The 21900-nt window shown below is 40.4% G+C and overlaps 1 protein-coding gene across 1 annotated transcript in view; it reads left to right on the top strand.

Annotated features, from left to right (window-relative positions):
* The window catches only part of LOC148040042 (3-ketoacyl-acyl carrier protein synthase III), a 35365-nt gene extending 16228 nt beyond the window's left edge, over positions 1-19137 (top strand). The window contains exons 3-8 of the mRNA XM_087696370.1: positions 16705-16841; positions 17112-17214; positions 17353-17471; positions 17598-17662; positions 17932-18154; positions 18236-19137. Coding sequence (XP_087552496.1) covers positions 16705-16841; positions 17112-17214; positions 17353-17471; positions 17598-17662; positions 17932-18154; positions 18236-18457 — 869 coding nt within the window. The 3' untranslated portion in view covers positions 18458-19137. The remainder of the gene's footprint in view (positions 1-16704; positions 16842-17111; positions 17215-17352; positions 17472-17597; positions 17663-17931; positions 18155-18235) is intronic.
* The last annotated feature ends 2763 nt before the right edge of the window (positions 19138-21900 follow it).

The raw sequence follows: 21900 nt of genomic DNA, 5'->3' as shown, positions 1-21900 counted from the left end.
CGAGGCTAACTTTTTTTTTTCTTTCTTTCTCTCTCTCTTCTCTCTTTCTCTCTCTCAAAACTTGGATGTTAGAAAAAGCTTTGATTTTGAGTATGAAACTTGAATTCTAAGTTCTAACTTTCAATCATCTAGGCTCTAAGCTCACCTCTTTGCCCCCCTTTTATCCTCCTCCCTGATGATGTGGTGTTTTTGTTTCCCCCTTCAAACTTGCGGTTTCCGTTTCCGTTTCCGTTTTTATTTCCATTTTCGTTTTCCCATTTCCCTTAGGTATGGTTGGGAACCACTCAAGGCACATATGCAAAAACTTAAGGCACAGATGAAAAATGTAATTGTATCATTTTATTTAGTTCTTTTGATCACAATATTTTCATTTTTGTGACCACAAGGGACAAAATTTTACATAGAGATTAGATTCTTGGATCTCCATGTATTCTGGAATCTGTTAGGAGTCATGTGTGTCTTGCAGAGTTGTGTCCTGCTTGCGAGCCTTAGTTTGAGTTAGATGGAAACATTAGGAGTTTTGACATTCTGTTTGTTTGTCATTTCATGCTTTTTGACAAAGGATGCAACTCTTTCTAGAGCATGTATTTCTTTTTCAGTATTTTCAGCTTTGAATTTCTTTTGTAGTGATTGGATGTTGCATTTGCACATGATTTTTGAGGCGACCAGCTTTTTAGGGATGTAGTTGCATTATTTTATTAATATTTATTCAGTCAAACAATTCAATTGCATGTTTGATAGTAGTTGGCCAAAATTTTCCATATTTTGCTATATATAGGCATTAGCTTTTGGCTGCTCATCATTCTTTTTTGCAGAGTTTTGTTACAAAGAACATAGATTTTTGCATTCTTTGGGTTTTCTATGAAGTGTGCGGGGATCTACAACTTCCTTTTGCTAGATGTAGTTGTTTTCTTCCCATTCAGGTATCCTGGCACTAAACCACATCAGGTTATTGTGTTTGTAGGTCTATTTGAAGATCTATGGATTACCGGTTCAATGCCTTTTGATGATTTGGATTAGGAGTTTCTTTTTTCTTTAGATAGGTGGTCCCACTTGTCAGCACGTCTCTAAGAGCGACGTGAAGATTGGAGAGAGCGGTTTATCCTTGAAACCTTCTATTTATCCCTTGTCCAATGGGGGATCATTGCATTGGTTCTATGTTGGACCAAGCTACTCTTTGGGATCGGCTTAACTCTAGAGTCCGATCTTTTCTCTTCATGAATTTGTAGGATTCTATCCTTTGTTAGCAGATATGTCAGTTCATGGTTGAGTCTATGCATGTGATTCAAAGGGCTAGGGCACCAATATATTTCCTAGATTATTTAGGCATTTTATGATGGCTATTTCAGCATTTTATGCTGGCTGACCAACATTAAATGCTGGCTGACCTACTACCATTTATGACATTGTTTTTGCCTATTTATTTTAGGCTCCTCCTTCACAGTCATCATTCATCATTTGACAGGTTTTGGCGGGGGGAGAGGAGCAGGTGCCAGTGCCTTCACAGCCAGTGACTCACAGTTCTGTACTGTCTCATATCTTGGTATATGGATTCCATTTTCCGATCATCTCTTTGCTTCTAAGTTCTTTGTCTAGTGTTCTTTTCTTTTCGTTTGTAGTGTCTGTCTTTCCTTTGTCTCTTGTTCAACAGTCTGTTATAGCATTTTTCCACGCTTCCATCATTGCATCCACTTTTGATGTGGTATCAGATTGTAGGATCATTGTTCTTGCTGCTGTTTTACACTGTTTCAGGTCTTAATTTTGATATTTTGTCTGTTATTTGGACTTGTTCTTGCCGCTACAATTGATTTACAGCCTAGTGACCTTCCTCAACTAAATTTTGGCCTGTTTTTCTGCTATTTTCTCAACGTTTTACAGTTTTCCATTTGTGTTTATGGTTTTCCGGGGCTGTTTCAGGGCTGTGGACCTGTTTTCCCCCTTCTATATTAGTGTTTTGGTGTTTGCTAGCTGAGGCAATCGGTTTTCCTGCAGGACAACTGCATTTATTGCCATTCTTCGTTACATTTTACTGATCCACCTCTGCATTTTACTTTCTTGCTTCTATGCAGGGTTGGGCGACACTATTTCGGGCTGGTTCTGGTTGTGTTTGGTTCGTATTTTCCTTTTGTGATACTCTGCTCAGCTTTAGAGAGGGTTCATGTGCATCCACTTGTGTTTTCATTACTACACTCTAGTTACTATTGATATTTTCTCTATGTGCTTTCTTTATTGCTTTGAACTTGTGGCAATCCTTGCGAATCTGTATTTTTGGCATACTTTTCTCCCTACAGATCCCTTGTTTTTATCCTTCATCTTCTTTGTATCTCCCTCATCATGGCTACTTCGGCATCTTCTCATGATGGTCAGCATGGAGACATTATTTACTCATCTACAAGTGTTATGTAGGAGACTTGCTGTGTTCAGCTTTAGGTTTTTGTGAGGATGCTATTCCTTGGTGCTTTAGATGTTCCAGTTTCAGACAGGGGTGCCATACGGCGGAAGACGAAGAAGTCTCAGTGCTATTAAGGGTGACGGCTATCTTGGCGAGTCTTCCTCATCTCTTGGTCTAGGATTAGGCTCCAGCTATGTGGCCTTGGTGATGGTTGCAAGGGCCTCCCTTCTAGATTGCTAGTACAAATGATGCGGTCATCCCTCATAACTCTTCAATGCTAGAGAGGGAGTGTGAGAGTGTGGTGAGATAGGGTCAGAGAGCCTCATCTATATAGTTATATAGGTGCGTAGGTTGCCGAGAGGGGTTTTCTTGACTTGCACTTGTACTCTAGCTCTTTACATATTACTATCAAAAACCTAAAGAGTGGTATATCTTTTTGTACCCACACATCATGTATCACTCTCTACTACTGTTGCTCACTCTCACTTTCTCTCTCTTTGCACATTAGAAAGCTTGAGGGTGCACACAACTTTGCTATATGGCAGAAGCAGTGCTATAATGTCTTGGTGCAGAAGAAACAAGTGAAGCTCATCAAGACAAAAGGAGTAAAACTAGCAACCATGGATCAAGAGGAGTGGGATGATTTAGATGAGCTTGCATGCTCTACCATAGAGTTTTTAGTGTTAGGCACTTTGCTTTTCAACATCGAGAAACTGAAATTTGCCTATGATATGTGGCAAAGACTTGAGGAGTTATATGCTCGGAAAAGTGCAGCCAACAAGGTTATTGGTTGAAAAAATTGATGGACTTTCATATGAAGGAAGGTATAGCCATGTTTGTACATTCGAATGAGTTTAACTCTATTTTCAGTCAGCTGATTGCCTTGGAATTTCACATTGATGAGGAGTTCAAGGCAACATTTTTGCTATGCACCTTGCCTGAAAGTTGGGACACTTTTAGGACAGCAATGAGTAACTTGTATGCCAGATGTGGAGAGCTGTTTACTCATGGAGAAGCTCAATAGGCAAAATATTTCAGCAAACAAGTCTTCCAATGCTCTGCGTACTAGAGGTAGATCCCAACAAAAAGGCAACTCTGACAACAAAGCATACAATAAGTCTTGTGGGAAAAGTGTGGAGTGCCATCATTGTGGCTAAAAAGGGTACTTGAAGCGGGATTGTTTAAGTGGAAGAAATAAAAGGACAAAGGCAGAAACACTAATGATAATAAAGATGAGAAAAAGGACAGCCAACATGCAAAGAAGAGCAGTGCGACACTATGAAGATAGAGGAAGTCAATATAGTCAGTCACGAGAGTCACAATGGCAATGATGTACTCTTTGCTTCTTCTTTTAGTGCATAGTCATTGATTGCAGGTTTTGATGATGATATGCACACTTGGATTCTTGATTCAGGTGTCTCATTCCATGTAACACCACATCAGGAGTGGCTCTTTGACTACAGTGGTGGTAGACACGGTGTTGTCCACTTGGGGGACAATTATGCACGTGATATTGCAGGGATTGACAGTGTGCATTTGGCATTTTAGCATGGTTCAGTGTTCGCTTTGCATAATGTGAGGCATGTACGTAAACTCTAGAAGAGCTTGATAAGCACAAGGCAGTTAGATGATGAAGGCTATCATACTACTTTTGGGGATAGCAAATGGAAAATATGTAAGGTTTCTAGAATTGTTGCTAAAGGCTTTAAAAGTGATACTTTGTATCCATTACATGCATCTAGTGTGCGTGATCATGTTGTTGCCATAATTGAGCAGCCAAGTGTATCTTTGTGGCATAGCTAGTTGGGGCACATGAGTCAAACTAGAATGAAAGCGCTTTTTCATTTGAGTTATTTGCCTTTCAGGTCTTTTGTGACAGCAAAGGGATAAAAAGGGAGCTCATAGCCCTCTATAATCTGCCCCAAAATGGTGTTGCAGAGTGTATGAATATGACTATTCAAGAGAAGGTCCGTACCATGTTATCTCATGCTGCATTACCTCGTGGATTTTGGGCAGAGGTTGTTATGATAGCCGTACACTTAATAAATCGATCACCAAATAGGTCTTTTGGGGGGGGGGGGGATTTCCTCAAGAAGTGCGGTCGAGCAAGCCACCTTTGTATACACACTTGAGAGGATAGTTAACAAGAACGGGGAACGGGAACGGAACCCCCCGGAACGGGGGGGAACACCCAAAGTGAGGGAACGGGATAGATAGATAGATAGATAGATAGATAGAACACTTGTCTTAGAATCTAGAGAGAGAGATCATGTTGTTGAGATAGATAGATAGATAGATAGATAGAACACTTGTCTTAGAATCTAGAGAGAGAGATCATGTCAACAACACTTGTCTTAGAATCTAGAGAGAGAGATCATGTCAACCATAATTCGTGAAATTAGACTCTAGAGACATAATAATCAAGAATAGATAGATAGATAGAGAGAGAGAGAGAGAGAGAGAGAGAGAGAGAGAGAGAGAGAGAGAGAGAGAGAGAGAGAGAGAGAGAGAGAGAGAGAGAGAGAGAACACTTGTCTTAGAATCTAGAGAGAGAGATCATGTCAACAACACTTGTCTTAGAATCTAGAGAGAGAGATCATGTCAACCATAATTCGTGAAATTAGACTCTAGAGACATAATAATCAAGTTTCAACAATAATAAAGATTCAAAACATTGTAACCAGCAATGGATTGTCGCATTCATGATTCAACATTGTAATCAACAATGTTGCATAAGTCCAACTGGCAACAAGTCTGCATTGCAAAAACACAAAATATGTACTAAACTTTAAATCCTAAATAGTAAAGATCACAAGAGTTCCAATTTCCAAGTCAATACTCTAAAGTTCCAAAAGGCTAGCTACTAAGTGCTCTGATTCATGGAAGATGGCTCCATTGTGCCTGAGGCACAATGCTCATCCTGTTGAACAACATTCTGCCCATCACCATCACCATCATCATCATCATCGTCATCTTTTTCCCAACGTATAAAAGAATCAGCCTTTGCAATTGATGTATAAGCTAGCAAGCGAAGATTGGAGCTCACATAAACTAGGTCATTCGTCTTCATTGTACCAAGATGATTTCTCTTCTTTGAGTGAATGCGATTGAATGAGCTCCATAGTTGCTCTAAACAAGAAGAGCTAATCGTTTGGCTAAGAATTCGAATAGCCAAACTTTGCAACTCGGGAGCTTCTGCCCCGTAGTTCTCCCACCATAAAGCAGCCCCAATATTTGTCCTATCCTCTAGTGCATCCTCTGTACCAAACATCCCTAATGTTTGCCGATATACAGAGAGCTGATTTTTAATTTTGCGTTGCATTTCATGGCTAGGATAAAGCCTTGCAAGCAATGTGTTCCAAGCCTTGACCACCTCAAGGTCTCTTGCATCTTTCCTTGAAACTCAGGATCAAGCACATATGCTACAGCATGCATAGGAGAGTCATACTCATTCCATCTGCTGATGCATAACTCCTTGATCTGCTCACCCCTATCTGCATTTGGTTCCAAACTCTCCAACCTCTCAATCATGCGATCCATATCTTCATAGATATTCCCAATGCATGGATCCATGCCATCTGCAAGCCTCAACATGTGCATAATAGGATCAACCATTTGGTTGGTGCGATTCACCTCATCCCAAAAATCTCTATCAGAGACATGCATTACATAACATAGCGGTAGCACTGGCAGCCCGAGTCCAATTTTCATACTCATCACTAGCAAATAGCTCCCTAATTGCACCTTTGCAATAGTGCAATCGACCAAGCATAAGAAAGTTATATGCAAATCGTGTATCCGAGTATTTAAGAAGTTCTTTGTTACTTCTCTTGTGAAACTCAGTATGCAAGTACTGATGATTACATATAAATGTGATAATCTTGTTGCCTTTTGCAACAAGAGATGCAATCCATGGCAAGTCCCCAATATCCTTCAACAAGTTATTCAAGCAATGCGCCATGCATGGACTAAAGGTGATATGTGGATACATTACCATTAAAATGTTTCCTGCTGCCCTGTTTGTAGGTTCACCATCTGCCACAAACTGCACTACATTTTCTGCCCCAACAGCCTGCACTGCCTCGCACCACTCGGATGGCAATACATCTGCACTCTTTCTAGTCTTTGAAGCATCATGACTACCAATGAAGTATACATCCCCACGAGAATATGCGACAACACCATGTATGGACCTATGGCGTGTGTCACTCCATCCATTTGCTATCAATGTCACTCCATTTCTTGCCCATTGATTGCGAATATTTGCTGTTGCAATCTCTATGACCGCTTTCTCCTTCTGAAGCAATGTAGTCCTAATAGTTTCTGATGAAGGGGGCTTGTATGTGGGTCCATACTTTGCAATCTTTGTCACCATATTTAAAAAATAAGGTGACCTGGCTGATTTGAATGCAATATGGTCATGGTAAAAAAAGCGTGCCACTGTTCCATCTGTTTCCTCTTTTTTCTTTGGTTCCCATGAAGTGTGCAATGAACTCTATTTAACACCACGACCTGCTGCCATTGATGGCCCACGAGAAGACTGCTTAGCCACTAATCTTGGTTGTCTTCTGCATGAAGCACCATGCCCTACTGGCCTTGCAGTCCATGTTGTTGGATCCACTGCTATCTTTGGCGTTCTCCTGGCATGTGAATTCCCCATAGAAGTGGCTATGTTAAGTAACTCTTGCCTTTTCTCAATTGATACATTGGTGCAAAAATGCACCTCCTCTTTCCCCTCCTCATGTAGAAGATGGGCTCTCACTTTAGCAGCCCTACTTGTGCGAGCATAAGAGTAAAGTTTGCATTTCCAAGGGCGAGCCCCTCCACCTCTCAATGGCACCCCTGCATCTACCTCATCCCACCATGACCAAGTAGTGCTTCGACTTCGTCCAGTTGTTGACGAAGTACTTGCTGAGGATGATGAAGATCCAATAGATGTCAATGCTGCCATCTATATAGAAGTGACAAATAATCAGTAAACTTCAATGAAATTACAGAAATTTGCAGCCAAAATTTCAACATCCATGTGTCAAAGTTCAATGGAATCACAGAAATTTCAACCAAAGTTGAAAGTTCAATGAAATTGCAGAAATTTCAGTCAAAATTTCGACACGAGCGTCGAGAATCGAGATTCCTTGGACCTCACCTAATTGCGGGGGGGAGGGTGTCAGACCAAGCAGGCAAGAGAGGTGGGCTGCACGCGAGGTAGGCGGGAGAGGCAGGTGGGAGTAGGCAGGGCCCAAGAGAGGCAGGTGTGGCAGGCGGAGCAGGCGAGTGAAGCGGGAGTAGGCGGGCAACAGGCGGAGTAGCGGGTGACAGGTGAGGAGATGCGAGAGTAGGCGGGCGACAGGCGGGGAGAGGCGGCACAGTCGGACCACAGGAGCAGGCGAGTCGCGACATAGGCGGGTGACAGGTGGACGGGAGCAGGCACGGGAGTAGGCTGCGGGCGACAGGTGGACGGGAGTAGGCGCGGGAGTAGACTGCGGGCGACAGGCGGGAGTAGCGGGCGACACAGAGGTGGATGACCTGTTTTAAAAAAAAAAAAAATTCTGTTGCTGGAATGGCCGTTCCAAATAGGGAACGGCCAGGGAACGTTTCGCCAGCATTTCCTGGGCTTGTACCTCCTGGAACACGTTAATCGGTTCCTATGTGCCGGAACGGGTGTTCCCTATCTCTATGCTCGAGAGTGTTTGGCCGCGAGGCATTTGTGCACATACACAAAGAACAATGCAGCAAATTGGAGCTAAAGTCCTGTAAATGCATTTTCTTAGGATATGGTGACGAGGGAGGAATGGGGTATAAGTTATGGGATCCCGAGGGAAAATTGTATGCAACAATGATGTAATCTTCTGGGAAGATCACATCCATAAACAGCCCAAAAAGACAGAAGAAGTGAAAAGGGTTGTGTTCTAAGAAGAAATACGTGTAGGACAGCAAAGAGTGCCCACTGTACAGCAGCAAATACCTGCTGTAAATGACCCTATAAATGGAAGGAATGATGTTGAAATTGATCAGCAAGAAGTTGCTCATGATATACCACAGTTTTAGCAAGAAAATGTGCCATTGGAACAGCCGGAACAGGCAGTACATCATGCTTAACCTTTGGAACTACAAGGCGTTAATGCAGATTTATAGGCTGAACAACTAGCAAACACTGCTCGTTGGGTTCGTAGGTGGACCAGAAACACCAAACAGCTAGAGAGGTTTGTTCTTGGTGCAAATTATGTTGTTGATTATGTCATGTTGACAAATTGTGGTGAATCGTCATGCTCCAAGGAAGCAATGGACAGAAAGGACAACAAGAAATGGCATAAAGCTATGCTGTTAGAGATGGAATCTCTAAAGAAAAATGGTACTTGGGATTTGGTGCATTTGCCTGAGGGGTAGAAAATCCTACCATGCAAATGGGTTTACAAAATGAAGGTCACCTCTGGTTTCTTGCTAAAGTACAAAGCATGGCTGGTTGCCCAAGGGTACAAGTAGGAACATGGGATTGACTTTGACAAGATTTTTTCTTCATTAGTCAAGATGACTACTTTGCGAACCATATTGGGCTTGGTTGTATGTGAGGATATGAAACTTGTACAGATGGATATCAAGATTGGTTTCTTATACAGTGATTTGCATGAGGATATATATATGCAATAGCCAAAAGGTTTTGTGGCCAAGGGGCAAGAAAAGATGGTATGTAAACTCAACAAAAGCTTATATGGACTAAAACAGGCACCACATGAATGGTATCATAAGGTTGACACATTCACAATCTCAAAGTTTTTAAAGAAGTCAAGTGGATCACTGCTTGTATACCAAGAAGGTGGTAGATGACAGCCTTATCATACTGATTTTGTATGTGGATGACATGCTGATTGGTGGTAGGGATGTTCATTCGTTAGACACATTAAAGCAAAACCTACATAGCAGCTTTGATATGAAGGATCTTGGTGAAGCAAATCATATTCTTGGCATGCGTATATTCAAGGATAGATGGAAAGGTCTTCTTTATTTGTCACAATAGAAGTATGTATCCAAGATTTTGTAGCCTTTCAATATGGAGGGGGGAAAAGAAATTGGTGTACTATTACCTCCATATATGAAACTCGGTGCAGAGGACAACCCTACATTAGATGATGAAAAGGTTGAAATGACCAAGATCCCATATGCTTCAGTTGTGGGTAGCTTGATGTATGCTATGGTTGCTGCACGCCTTAATATAGCATTTGCGGTGGGAGTGTTTAGTAGATACATGGTACATCCTGGTAGAAAGCATTGGGAGGCAGTGAAAGATATCATGAGATAGCTTAAGGAGACAAAGGATGTGTGTATCTGCTTTGGAAAGTGGAAATCATCTATCGTTGGCTTTACGATGCAGACTATGCTGGTCATGCTGACTACAGGAAGTCTACTTAAGGGTATGTATGCATTCTCACACAGGGAGCAATTTCTTGGATCTCTAGGCTATAGAAGTGTATTGCATTGTCTACTAGAGAGGCAAAGTATGTGGCTGTCATGGAGGCATGCAAGAAGGCTTTGTTGCTTTTAAGGCTGGTGGGAGAGCTTGGCATTACTGAGATGTCGGTTTTCCACTGTGATAGAGTGCTATCATGCTAGCACTGAATTCCATTTTTCATGCAAAGACGAAGCACATATAGGTGAAGTATCACTTTATCAATGATGTACTTGACAACAAAAGCATTGAGCTTGTCATACAAATGATAATCCTACAGATCTTCTCACGAAGGGACTTTCAATAGAGTGGTTTGCTCATTGCCAACAGATGATGGGAGTTGGATAGTATATGTATTTCGGCTTTGTACATACTTAGACTTAGCCGATTCTTTTCTCGACCTTCAGACACGTTGCATTTATGTGAAGGTTGTTGGGAATAAAGGGCCACCGTGCCTTTTATACATCCTTAGGCGTTAACATACCCTTGGCTCTTGTACTTTAGTCCAGAGGGAAGCCTAAATGTCCATATTGTTTGAAGGGCACCTATCTCGAGGAGAAGTATTGGGAGCCATGAAACCAGCCTTTCTTCCGTGGATGGGTGGTAAATCCTTGATTACAACTTAATTACAGCAGCAAACCATAAATGCAAATATGATAATATAAATTTATCTATTGATCTTGGATAAAATGCACATCTGATTGGTCCCAAAATTGGCACCCCTTTCGTTATTTCTTTAGCTTTATTAAAGAAAAAGTTGATTTACAATGGGATTCTCCCGATCCCCTTCTCAATCCAAACTTTCCTTGTTGTCCAAAGTGGCCAACAAGTCTTCAATCTGATTTGCCTCTTGATTCGTGCACTTAATTGGCCTTCACCCACTTTATAGACGATGGAAATGCCCCAAATTCAATGGCTGGCTAGTCCTCCACTTGAATTTAGCTGAAATTCACCTTCAGCCCTGAAAAATCCAAGTCTTGGAGCTTTCAATTTTTGGCACGCTTCTTGAGGCTACTGAATTAGGGTTTACAGCAGAGAAATTTGCAACTTCTCAGCCTCCAAGGGTCCAAATGTTGTGATCTTTGGAGCAAGGCTGTGAAAATTGCTGGGAGATGAGAGAGAGAGCTAAAATTCAAAGTTTTGTCGCAAAGAATGATTGAAAACCAATCAAATGCAATTGGTACCCTACCACTACAGCGTTAAATATTGCCATCTACAACTGAGACATCCAAATCAGTTGTCACCTTGCACCTAGATGCAATCACCCAGCTGTGGAGGGTCCGAATTTGCAATCGTCTCAAAACTTACTCGTGGTTGGTTGCAATGGTTGAAAATAGGCTGGCCATGGCTGCTTACAGTTCTCCTTCATTTGCTAGAGCAAGAATGATCTCGTTTTTTCTCTTCTTCAGCCTTTTATCAGCATGTATGGGCAAGTTTGCCAAGTGGCAGTCTTCCCAAATGGTTTTTCCAACATTATCCATCATTAAATATTAATTTTCAGTCTTTAATTATTGAAAATTAATCTAATAATTATTTCGATATTCAAAAAAATAATCTGACTGGCTAATAATAAATTAGCTAGGCATCTTCCACTCTCGAGTCTCTCTGTGCCATCTTTGACCATTAGATCGGCATTAGGTACCATTAAACACCACATCTCTAGTGTCACCAAACTGACACTTATGGCCGAATGGATGACCTAGACCAACAATTGACACCAGATATCTCCAAGTACCTGTGCAACATAACTTATAGCAACTTTGGCCTTTGATATTCCATGATTTTCTTGGGTTCCGAGCTCGTAAATTTACCCTAACCCCAATTGCACCTCACATGCGCAACATTTATTTAATCATGTGATAAAATATTAATCCATATGTTAAGTGAGGTTTCAAAAATACATGTCCTCATGACAAGAAATATTATCACCTTTGTCTAGGAGAGAGCAAAATCATTTGAGCTCATTATGTACCTCTACTTCAATTGTTACTCATGTGCTAGTGTTTCTTCATATCCACGAGATGGAGCAACCTTTTTCTTTGATTGTTTGGTCTACAACGAGGCCTTGACTCCTTGACAATGATGCTTCTAGCCATATGAATTCTTGAGGAGATTTGGGTATAGGATCTTCGTTCATTAGAGGGTATAGTCATTGTTGGTGACATTTCTTTGGTGCCTATTAGTGATGTTGGCACTTGGGTATTATTACTTGACCTTTCATCGAGCTCTGTTTTGGAAGTCCTACATGTTGTAGATTTAGGTTTTCCTCTCATCTTAGTTCATGGCCTTACTAAACTTGGTACTCTGATTGTCTTCATTGAGCATGTTGTCTTTGTTAAGGATTCTTCTACAAGAGCCATTTTAGTGACATGTAGACAAGAGAGTGCTATATAAGCTGTCATGAGGACATACATTTTTGAAACCTCACTTAACATGTGGATTAATTTTTAATCATATGACTAAGTAAATGTTGCACATGTGACGTACAACTGGGGTTAAAGTAAATTTACGAGCTCGAGACCCAAGGAAATCACTGGATGTCGAAGGCAAAAGTTGCTATAAGTTATACCGCACAGGTACTTGGTGGTATTTGGTGCCAGTTGTTGGCCTAGGTCATTCATTTGGCCATAAGTGTTAGTTGGTAACACTAGAGAAGTGGCGTTTAATGGTCGCCAATCTAATGGTCAAAGATGGTGCAGAGACACTAGGGAATGAAAGTTGTCTAGCCAATTTAATTATTGGCCAATCAGATTATTTTTTAGGACACCGAAATAATTATTAGAGTAATTTTCAGTATTTAAATATTAAAAATTAATATTTAATTATGGATAATGTTGGAAAAACCATTTGGGAAGGCTACCACTTGTCAAAAATGCCTATGCATGACTGGAAAACGTCTTTAGAGGCTGGAGAGAGGCATTTTTAGTGTATTCAGCTTCTTGCAAGAGAGAGAGGAGATGTTGTTGGTCTGATTTGCAGCCATTGGAGGACCTTCTGAGGCAGGAAGGGGCAGGAGAAGACCAATCAACAGTAAGTGACAGTATCTACAGGCTGTTGAGACAAGACAACAACAATAAATGATTGATTTTCTTCAGTTCTTTATATCTATAAGCTGTTGAGACAGGGCAACAATAGTAAATGATAGATTTTCTTTAGTTCTTTGCGAAGAAAGTCTGAATTTTCTCTCTCCTCAACATTCTCTCTCATCTCCCAGCCTTTCTACAACCTTGTCCCAAAGATTGTAGTGTTGATATCACTAGAGGCTGAGAAATTTCAGATTTCTCTGTTGTAAACCCTAATTTGCAGTAGAAATTTCGGTTTAGGAGCAGCCTTGGGAATTGTGCTAGAAATTGGAAGCTCCAAGACTTGGATTCAACAGAACTGAAGTTGTTTTTAGCCTATTCAAGTGGAGGGACCAGCAAATAATTGAATTTGGGGCATTTTCCATCTCCATCAAAGTGGGTGAAGGCTAATTGATTATCCGATTCAAGGGGCAAATCATATTAAAGACTTGCTGGTCACTTTGGACAGCAAGGGGAGTTTGGATTGCGAAGGGGATCGGGAGAATCCCATTGTAAATCAACTTTTTCTTCAATAAAGCTAAAGAAATACCAAAAGGGACGTCAATTTTGGGGCCGATCGGGTGTGCATTGTCCAAGATCAGTAGGTAAATTTGTATTTTCAGATTTGCATTAATTGTTTGCTGCTGTAATTAAGTTGTAATCAGGGATTTACCATCCTATCCGAGGAGGAAGATTGGTTACATAGACTCCATTCCCCTTCCATTGTCCACTTTGGGGACAACTATGCATGTGATATTGCAAGCATTGGTAGTGTGCAGCTAAAATTTCAGCATGGTTCAATGTTTACCCTCCATCATATGAGGCATGTACCTCTCCTCAAGAAGAGTTTGATAAGCATAGGGCATCTAGATGATGAAATCTATAACACTACTTTTGGAGACGAAAATGGAAGATATGTAAGGGATCTAGGAAAGTTGCTCGTGGTTCTAAGAGTGATACCCTCTATCCATTGAATGTATCTAGTGTGTCTAACCATGTTGTTGTCATTATTGAGTAGCTAAGTATTTCCTTGTGGCATGGCCGGTTGGAACACATGAGTCAAACTAAAATGAAAGTGCTTTCTCATTTAGGTTATTTGATGTGTTTGCGGTATGCTAATTTTGACCATTGTAATCATTGTATTTATGGTAAACATGCTCAAACATCACATAAGAAGTCTCTTTTATTGATATCTTCTCTTTTAGAGTTGGTACATTCAAATGTATGTCAAATGTCAAGTTGTCTCTAGGGGAAAAGAGGTGCTTTATCACTTTTTTTGATGATGCTATATGCAAATTCTGGGTGTATCCAATCTGATGAGGCTTTGGATAAATTCAAGAAATTTTCGCTATTGGTTGAAAATATGATAGGTAAGACACTCAAGTGTCTTTTCTTTGACAATGGTGGGGAATATGTGTCTAAAGTCTTTCAAGACTTTTGTGATAGTAAAGGGATAAAGAGAGAGCTCACTGGCTCTCATAATCCACCCCAAAATGGAGTCACAAAGTGTATGAATCAGACCATTTAAGATAAGGTCCACACTATGCTATCTCATGTTGAATTACACCATGGTTTTTGGATAGAGGTTGTTATGATAGCCATGCATTTTATTAATCAATCACCGAACAAGTCTTTGGGGGGAGAGTCCTTCAAGAAGTGTGATCTAGGCAAGCCACCGTTGTATGCTCATTTGAGAGTGTTTGGCTGCAAGGCATTTGTGCATATTCATAAGGAAGAACACAGGAAACTTAGGGATTGATCAGTCCACATTGTTTTGAACATTCTTTTCGAGTTTAGTGCAAACTTTTGACTTCCATTCTCTTCTTTCATTGCATACTTTCTCTTCCCTTCTCTCTCTATGTTCGTGTTTTTCTTCCGTTGCACTCTCTTAGGATCCACTTCACAAGGTATATGTGATGGTGTCCTTGTACTGTACACTTTTGTGGTGTCTTATATATTAGGGTCAAGATAATGAGAGAAAGTCCCATGTCCCATTTACCAACTCGAAGGTGAAGTCTCATGCACTTTCCATATCAGCTCTTTTGGATGCAATGGAAAGTAGAGAAGGATGCCCAATGTCAATGTGGGCCTAGGACATTAAATAGACATTAAATGTCTTGTGGTGATATTAGGACTAGGCTTTAATTAATTAATGCTATTCTACGGCCATTTCATGTTGGGAACAATTTAAGGTTCCAAAGGGGTTAGAACATTAAATGTGGATGGACACTGACCAATTTTTAGGAGGGTCAACCGATAATTAATCAATTAAATGCTGAAAATTAATTAATTGATCCTGAAATTGCTTTTCAAAGGTTGGCATTTGGAAACTTGCCTATGCAAGCTGAGAGAAGGCTGTTTGGGGCTGGTTGAGTATGGAGACAGCCATTCTTGAGGTGGAGAGCTGTTGTGAGAGAGATTTCCAGCCAGCCCAGAGCAAATTGGGGGCTGTACCAGCCAGCAGAAGGCTTGACTAAAGATTGCCCATTCTCTAGTCAAGTCAAGGGGCAAATTGATTATTGTTGTTGCTGGTCATTTATGACAGCCATTTCTATTGAAAATTGAAGGAGATCACTCTATATCATAGTGTACCTCAACTTAGAGCAGTACATGATAAAAAACTGCAAGGGGCATCAATTATTGGCACTAATTGGGTTTCGGCTGTCCAAGATTGATCGGTAAAGTTTCAATTTCAGATTTGTGATTTTTATTGCTTTCTGTAATTTGTGAAAAATCAGGTCATCTACCACCCTATACAAGAAGGAAGGTTGGTTTCACAGCTGCTTGGCTATAGCCAAGAATCCATTGTTTCAAAGGACATAAAAATTTGAGATGTAGTATCACTATGTTTAGGAGGTCATCCATGATTGGGAGTTGGAGCTGGTTTATTGTACCGCAAAATCATCACAAAGGCTCTTCCATTGCCTTCGCTTCTTCATCATATTTGTTCCTTCGGATTTCAAGAACAGCCATGTCCAAGGGGGGGTGTTAGTGGTCATGGTCATGTCTTGATTGTGGAACCTACTTTGAGTCATTGAGCAACATTAGGAGCTCTATCTCAGTCTCGTCATTTTGGTCACTTGTGGTCATTTTCTCCTTTGTCTCAATTTCTGGGCCCAGTCCATCCTTTTGGCTTGAGATCTTGTCCCAGAGGATTTGATCACTGTCCTACAAGAATTTAGGCCAGTCTTGCCTATTTATAACCTCACTTGTTAGTTGGTCTACATTCACTCCAGTCATTGCCATTCTCTCTCCCACCTTCTCTGTCCTGATGCCTCACTACAGATGCACCCTGTAGCTCGCGCAAGAGCTGCCTTGTATCAGCTTTCATTCATTATTAAGCCAAGTTTCTCTTCTTGCATTCATCATTTCTCATCTTGCTTGCATGCATCCTCTTCCACTGCCACTCTTCCACATTAAATGAGCAATTGATTGTATTGAAGTGACATGTTGTTGCATTCCAAGTGCGTGTGTTACTCAGTTTGGTACATACGTAATTTTCCAACCAAGTGCATCAGCCACTTCATTATCCGTGCTGCAGCATATGGAAGTCTTCTGCTGGACACAATTCTTTTACTTGTTTGTTTGCAGCTTAAGGACTCACAATTGCTACTGCTATTGTTCATGTTGAAGTGTCATTATTGTCTGTACTTTATGTGATAACTTTTCAAGGTGTTGAACAGATGTTATGTGAGTTTGACTGGGAGAGGGAACGGCTGAAAGTTAATGGTCTGAATGTTTTGAAGACCCCAGCTACAAAGAGTTTGAAAACACTTACTCTTATGAACTGTTTCTTGTTTGAGCAGATGGGGAATCAATCACTAGTTTGGCCGTGGAATCTTCAAGAAAAGCACTTGAAATGGCAGAAGTCAAACCAGAAGAGATTGATTTGGTGCTAATGTGTACATCCACTCCCGATGATTATTTTGGGAGTGCCCCTCAGGTGAACTTGTTTTCATGAAGCCTCATGCAGTAATTTCTTGTGAACAGTTACCTGCAGTTGTGCATGACAGTAAGCACACATCCGCACACACGTGAGAGGAAGGGAGGGAGTTGAAATCAGCTTGCTACTTTCTGTTTGGTTCAAAAAAACCAGCACTTTCAGGACTTGAGCAACTGACAGTTCTGTTCTAATTGTGTTACATCCCTGGCATGATTGCTGGAAGCAATGATAACCTTTTTAAAGAATGCCTTTTCTTCCTTTGACTAACAGGTGCAAAGGGAACTGGGATGTATAAAAGCATTAGCATTTGATATCACAGCAGCTTGCAGCGGCTTTGTATTGGGGCTTGTAACAGGGTCTCGCTTCATAAAAGGTACCCAGTTTGGTTATCTAATCTTGAGTCTTGTTTCCTAGAATGATAAGAAGGCAAAAATTTGTATACTAGCATTCTTGGCAGCCGATATCTTCGTTCGGATATTTTATGGCTGATTAGGCCCTTGTTATATATCAGGTGGTGGCTTTCAAAATGTTCTTGTAGTGGGAGCAGATGCCTTGTCAAGGTATGTGGACTGGACTGATAGAGGAACTTGCATCCTATTCGGGGATGCAGCTGGTGCGTTGGTCTTGCAGGTATAATGATTACAAGAATATACTTTAAACATCAGCAAGTGGAAGTCTCTCTTTCCCTAGAGATCTGAAAGCCTTATATCCTCATCCTGGTTAATGAAAGCCTTTGGCATCATCTTATTTGAACAGGCAGCAAGTGATGACCGAGATAGCTTGCTTGGCTTTGATTTCCACAGTGATGGACATGGTCAAAGGTAAGGTATCTCTGCAATTGTGTGGCATTCTAATGCCTACCTTGCGACTGTGTAGATGGCTTATTATTATTAGTATATGTGAGATTTCTAATATACTTGATCGTTATGATGATAATAGGTTTTTTGTGCTCTGGAAATTGTACTTTCTTTGTTTGTTCTTTGTGTATTTTGACTAGGCCCTCCAAGATGTATTCTGATTTCAAACCTCTCTCACAGAACCTGTTTATTCTCTCAGCTCATCGCTAATGGATGCTAGTTTCGTTTTGTAGGCATCTACATGTACTTTCTGAAAGCTTGAATAAAAAAGCAGATGGAGGAAACTCAAATGGGGCTGCCACTTCTCTTCCTTCAAGAGTATCACCAGCTTGTCTGCACATGAATGGTAAAGAAGTTTTCCGATTTGCAGTACGATGTGTTCCTCAAGCTATAGAGACAGCTTTAGAAGAAGCAGGTCTCTGTGGTCGTGATCTTGATTGGTTGCTTCTTCACCAGGTATATGCTTATTGAATTACAATGAGAAGTTTAAAAAGACTGTGAGATGGTATCTTATAGTTTTTTCCAAATAATTATCAGGCAAATCAGAGGATTCTGGATGCTGTAGCAGAACGGCTGCAAATCCCTTCAGAACGGGTTATCTCCAATTTGGCTAACTATGGAAATACTAGTGCAGCATCTATTCCTTTGGCCCTTGATGAAGCCGTCAGAAGTGGGAAGATAAAACCAGGGCATATCTTGGCAACGGCAGGGTTTGGAGCTGGCCTCACCTGGGGTTCTGCCATTGTAAAGTGGCAATGAAGAAAACGTTAAGCAGTGCATCATTCTTTTAAGTGAGGCTTAACATGTTGTATTCAACCAAATCAGAGAGCTTAGGTCTGTGATTCTTTTGATCACAAAGATCATCCTTTTTTTACTTTCAGTTTTCTATAGCTTGAAGTTCTCTTTTGATAATCAGGGAGCAGAGAGTTATTGCTATGCTGGCTAATGATGCTCAAGTTTTGTTATTTGTTAGAGAGATCGAATTCTAGGAATATTGCAGCATAAATGTATGTATACTCAGGTGCAGGAACTTGGACAATCTCTGAAATTCTAGGTGTATCCAAATATTCCTAAGTGTTATCCAAATATTCCCAAGTGTGTATCCATCCAATCTTGAAAATGAGTGACATACCAGGAAACCCAACTGACGTGTTGGTTCCTTATTTCTATATTGGTTCATGACGACTCAGCTCTTGTGATTGTGGAAGTTCTTGGATTTCAGGGTTTCTGGAATTTGGTATCCAGATCTCAGTTCTCTTCTGCTTACTGGCTATTGAGTTTAGTCTTCGTATACACTTTGATTACGTGGAGTACACAAACATTTGCCATTTGGTTGTTGGGAATAAAGGGCCATGGTGCCTTTTTTACATGCTTGGGTGTGAACACATCCTTAGCACTTGTATACATATAACTCTCAGAAAAACCTAAAAGAGATACAACTCATTGTACCCACACATCTACTGCTGCACACACACACACACACACACACACACACACACACACACACACACACTCTCTCTCTCTCTCTCTCTCTCTCTCTCTCTCTCTCTCTCTCTCTCTCCACCATTGCTATCGATGAACATTGCATCTCCACTAGTCACCCTCGCTTCAAATTGGTGTTAGAGTTTGAGGGCATTATGATTGTGCTTCTTGGAGTCAGTTTGAGCTATGCCAACAATAGGTCATTAGTTTGAGTCCGGCGTAGGGGGTGCAGGCGTAGGTTGTACGTCATTAGGAGTTGTTCGACATGCAAGTGAGTCTTTCCAATCAGTTACAGCTAGCGTAGGCCGTGTGTAGGTTACGGGGTAGTCAAGTGACAAGTTTTGGCGCAAGTCACATGTAGGTTACATGGCAATTAGGTGATAGGTTTTGGCCAGGTCGGTGCAAGTTATGGGGCAATTAGACTAGGTCGACGCGGGTCGTGTGCAATCGTGGACAATCAAACCTTTTTTAATGAGGAGATCACATTTTAGAAAAAGTTTATCCTTGGTTAAAATTGTGAGGTATCACGTGTGCATAAGCATAGTGTGACAAATTTGAGATTGGATATGCATTACTCTTGGAAATTGGGGCCTTGGTATATGCTTGAAGATTTTATCCGTTTATAAGTAAAATTTGTGGAATCTTTACACATTTTTGAGTTTAAAAAATTGGGCTTTTTGTGTAATTGTGGAAATTGCAGTAGAATAAGTATAATTTTTTGAAAATTTGACACATTGGACCTCGCACTATTTGGGGCTTTTGTAAAATTTGTATCAAATTTGGTCTTGGTATGTATTTCCATTGCAATTTCTATGCAAATTGAGCACATTGGACCTCAGACATGTTTGGGGTTTTGAGAAATTTGTGAATTTTTGGCAAAATTGGCTAGTGCAATTTACTCGAAGTTGTGTTTGTTGTAATTTGAGCAGGTTAAGTAGATGAATTTTTGGACTTTTGATTGTGCGAGTTAAATTTATCCTTGTGGATGTATTCAGAGCAGAAATTGGAGCTAAAATTTGGGACGCAATTGCAATTACTTGTGATGTGTTGTAGTACACATTTTGATGTATTAGCTCGTGGCAGAGTTGCAATTACTTGTGTGTTGTAGCACACATTTTATGACTTTGAAAATTGATTTACAGATCTAAAATTTTTACAATTGTACTTGCTTTGTACCTTGGTCATTTGTGTGATAGCTGGGCTTATATAAGTCACTTTTTTGTTGTAAGTCATGGCTAGCAACACTCTCTTGCACATTAAGAAGCTTGAGGGTACACTCAACTTTGCTATATGGCAAAAGTAGTACTATAATGTCTTGGTGCAAAAGAAATAGGTATATAATACGTCCCAAATTGATGTTGTAGAGTGTATGAATAAGACTATTTAGGAGAAGGTTTGTACCACGCTATCTCATATTGCATTACCTTATAGATTTTGGGCTATTTAGGATGTTATGAAAGTAGTATACTAGATAAATTGGTTACCAACGCAAGTTTGGGGGGGGGGGGGGGTCTCTTAAGAAATGCGGTCGAGAAAGCCATCTTTGTATGCACATTTGAGAGTATTTGGTTGCGATGCATTTGTGTATGTACACAAGGAACAATACAAAAAATTGGAGTGAAAACCAAGTAAATGCATTTTCATAGGATATGGTGATGAGGATAAAATGGGATATAAATTATGGAATCATGAGAAAAGGAAAATTATACGCAACAATGATATCTTTCGGGAAGATTACATGCATAAATAGCCTGAAAAGATTGAGGAAGTTAGAAGGGTTGTGATTTGAGAAGAAATATCTGGAGGACATCAAAGAGTGGCCGATGTACATCAATAAATACCTGCTGTAAATGACCCTATAAGTGCAAGAAATGATGTAAAAATTGATCAACAAGTAGTTGCCCATGATATATCAGAATTTCACTAAGAAAATGCACAACTAGAACAGTTGGAACATGCATGATAACATAAAGCAAGTTGTTAATGCATATTTGCAGGTTGAATTACCAACAAACACTAATCATTGGGTTCGTAGGTCAACCAGAAACACCAAATAGCCATATAGGTTTGTTCCTAGTGTGAACTATATTGCTGATTATGTCATGTTGACAGATTGTGGTAAATTGTCATGCTTCAAGGAAGCGATGGACAGTGAGGACAACAAGAAATGGGATAAAGCTATGATGTTAGAGATGGAATCCCTAAAGAAGAATGGTACTTGGGATTTAGTGCATTTGCCCAAGGCACAAAAAGTCCTACCATGCACATGGGTTTGCAAGGTGAAGGTCACTTTTGGTTCTTCACACCAAAGTACAAAACACGACTTATTGCAAAAGGGTTTAAACATGAACATGGGATTGACTTTGTGACGAGATATTTTCTTCTGTAGTCAAGATGACTACTTTGCGAATCATATTGGGCTTAGTTGCATGTGAGGATATGGAACTCATACCGATGGATATTAAGACTACTTTCTTACATGGTGATTTGCATGAGGATATACATATGCAACAGCCAGAAGGTTTTGTGGCCAAGGGGCAAGAAAAGATGGTATGTAACCTCAACAAAAGCTTGTATGGGCTAAAACACGCACTGCGTGAATGGTATCATAAGTTTGATATATTCATGCAATCTCAAGGATTAAAAAAAAGTCAAGTGGATCACTGCTTATATACTAAGAAGGCAATAGATGATACCCTATTATGCTAGTTTTGTATATA

This window comes from Lygodium microphyllum, chromosome 2 (assembly GCF_053477565.2).
Source record: "Lygodium microphyllum isolate KBCC chromosome 2, Lygodium_microphyllum_v1.1.10, whole genome shotgun sequence".
Classification (NCBI taxonomy): domain Eukaryota; kingdom Viridiplantae; phylum Streptophyta; class Polypodiopsida; order Schizaeales; family Lygodiaceae; genus Lygodium; species Lygodium microphyllum.
Note: the sequence above shows the minus strand (reverse complement) of the source record. Positions and strands in the feature narration are given on the sequence as shown.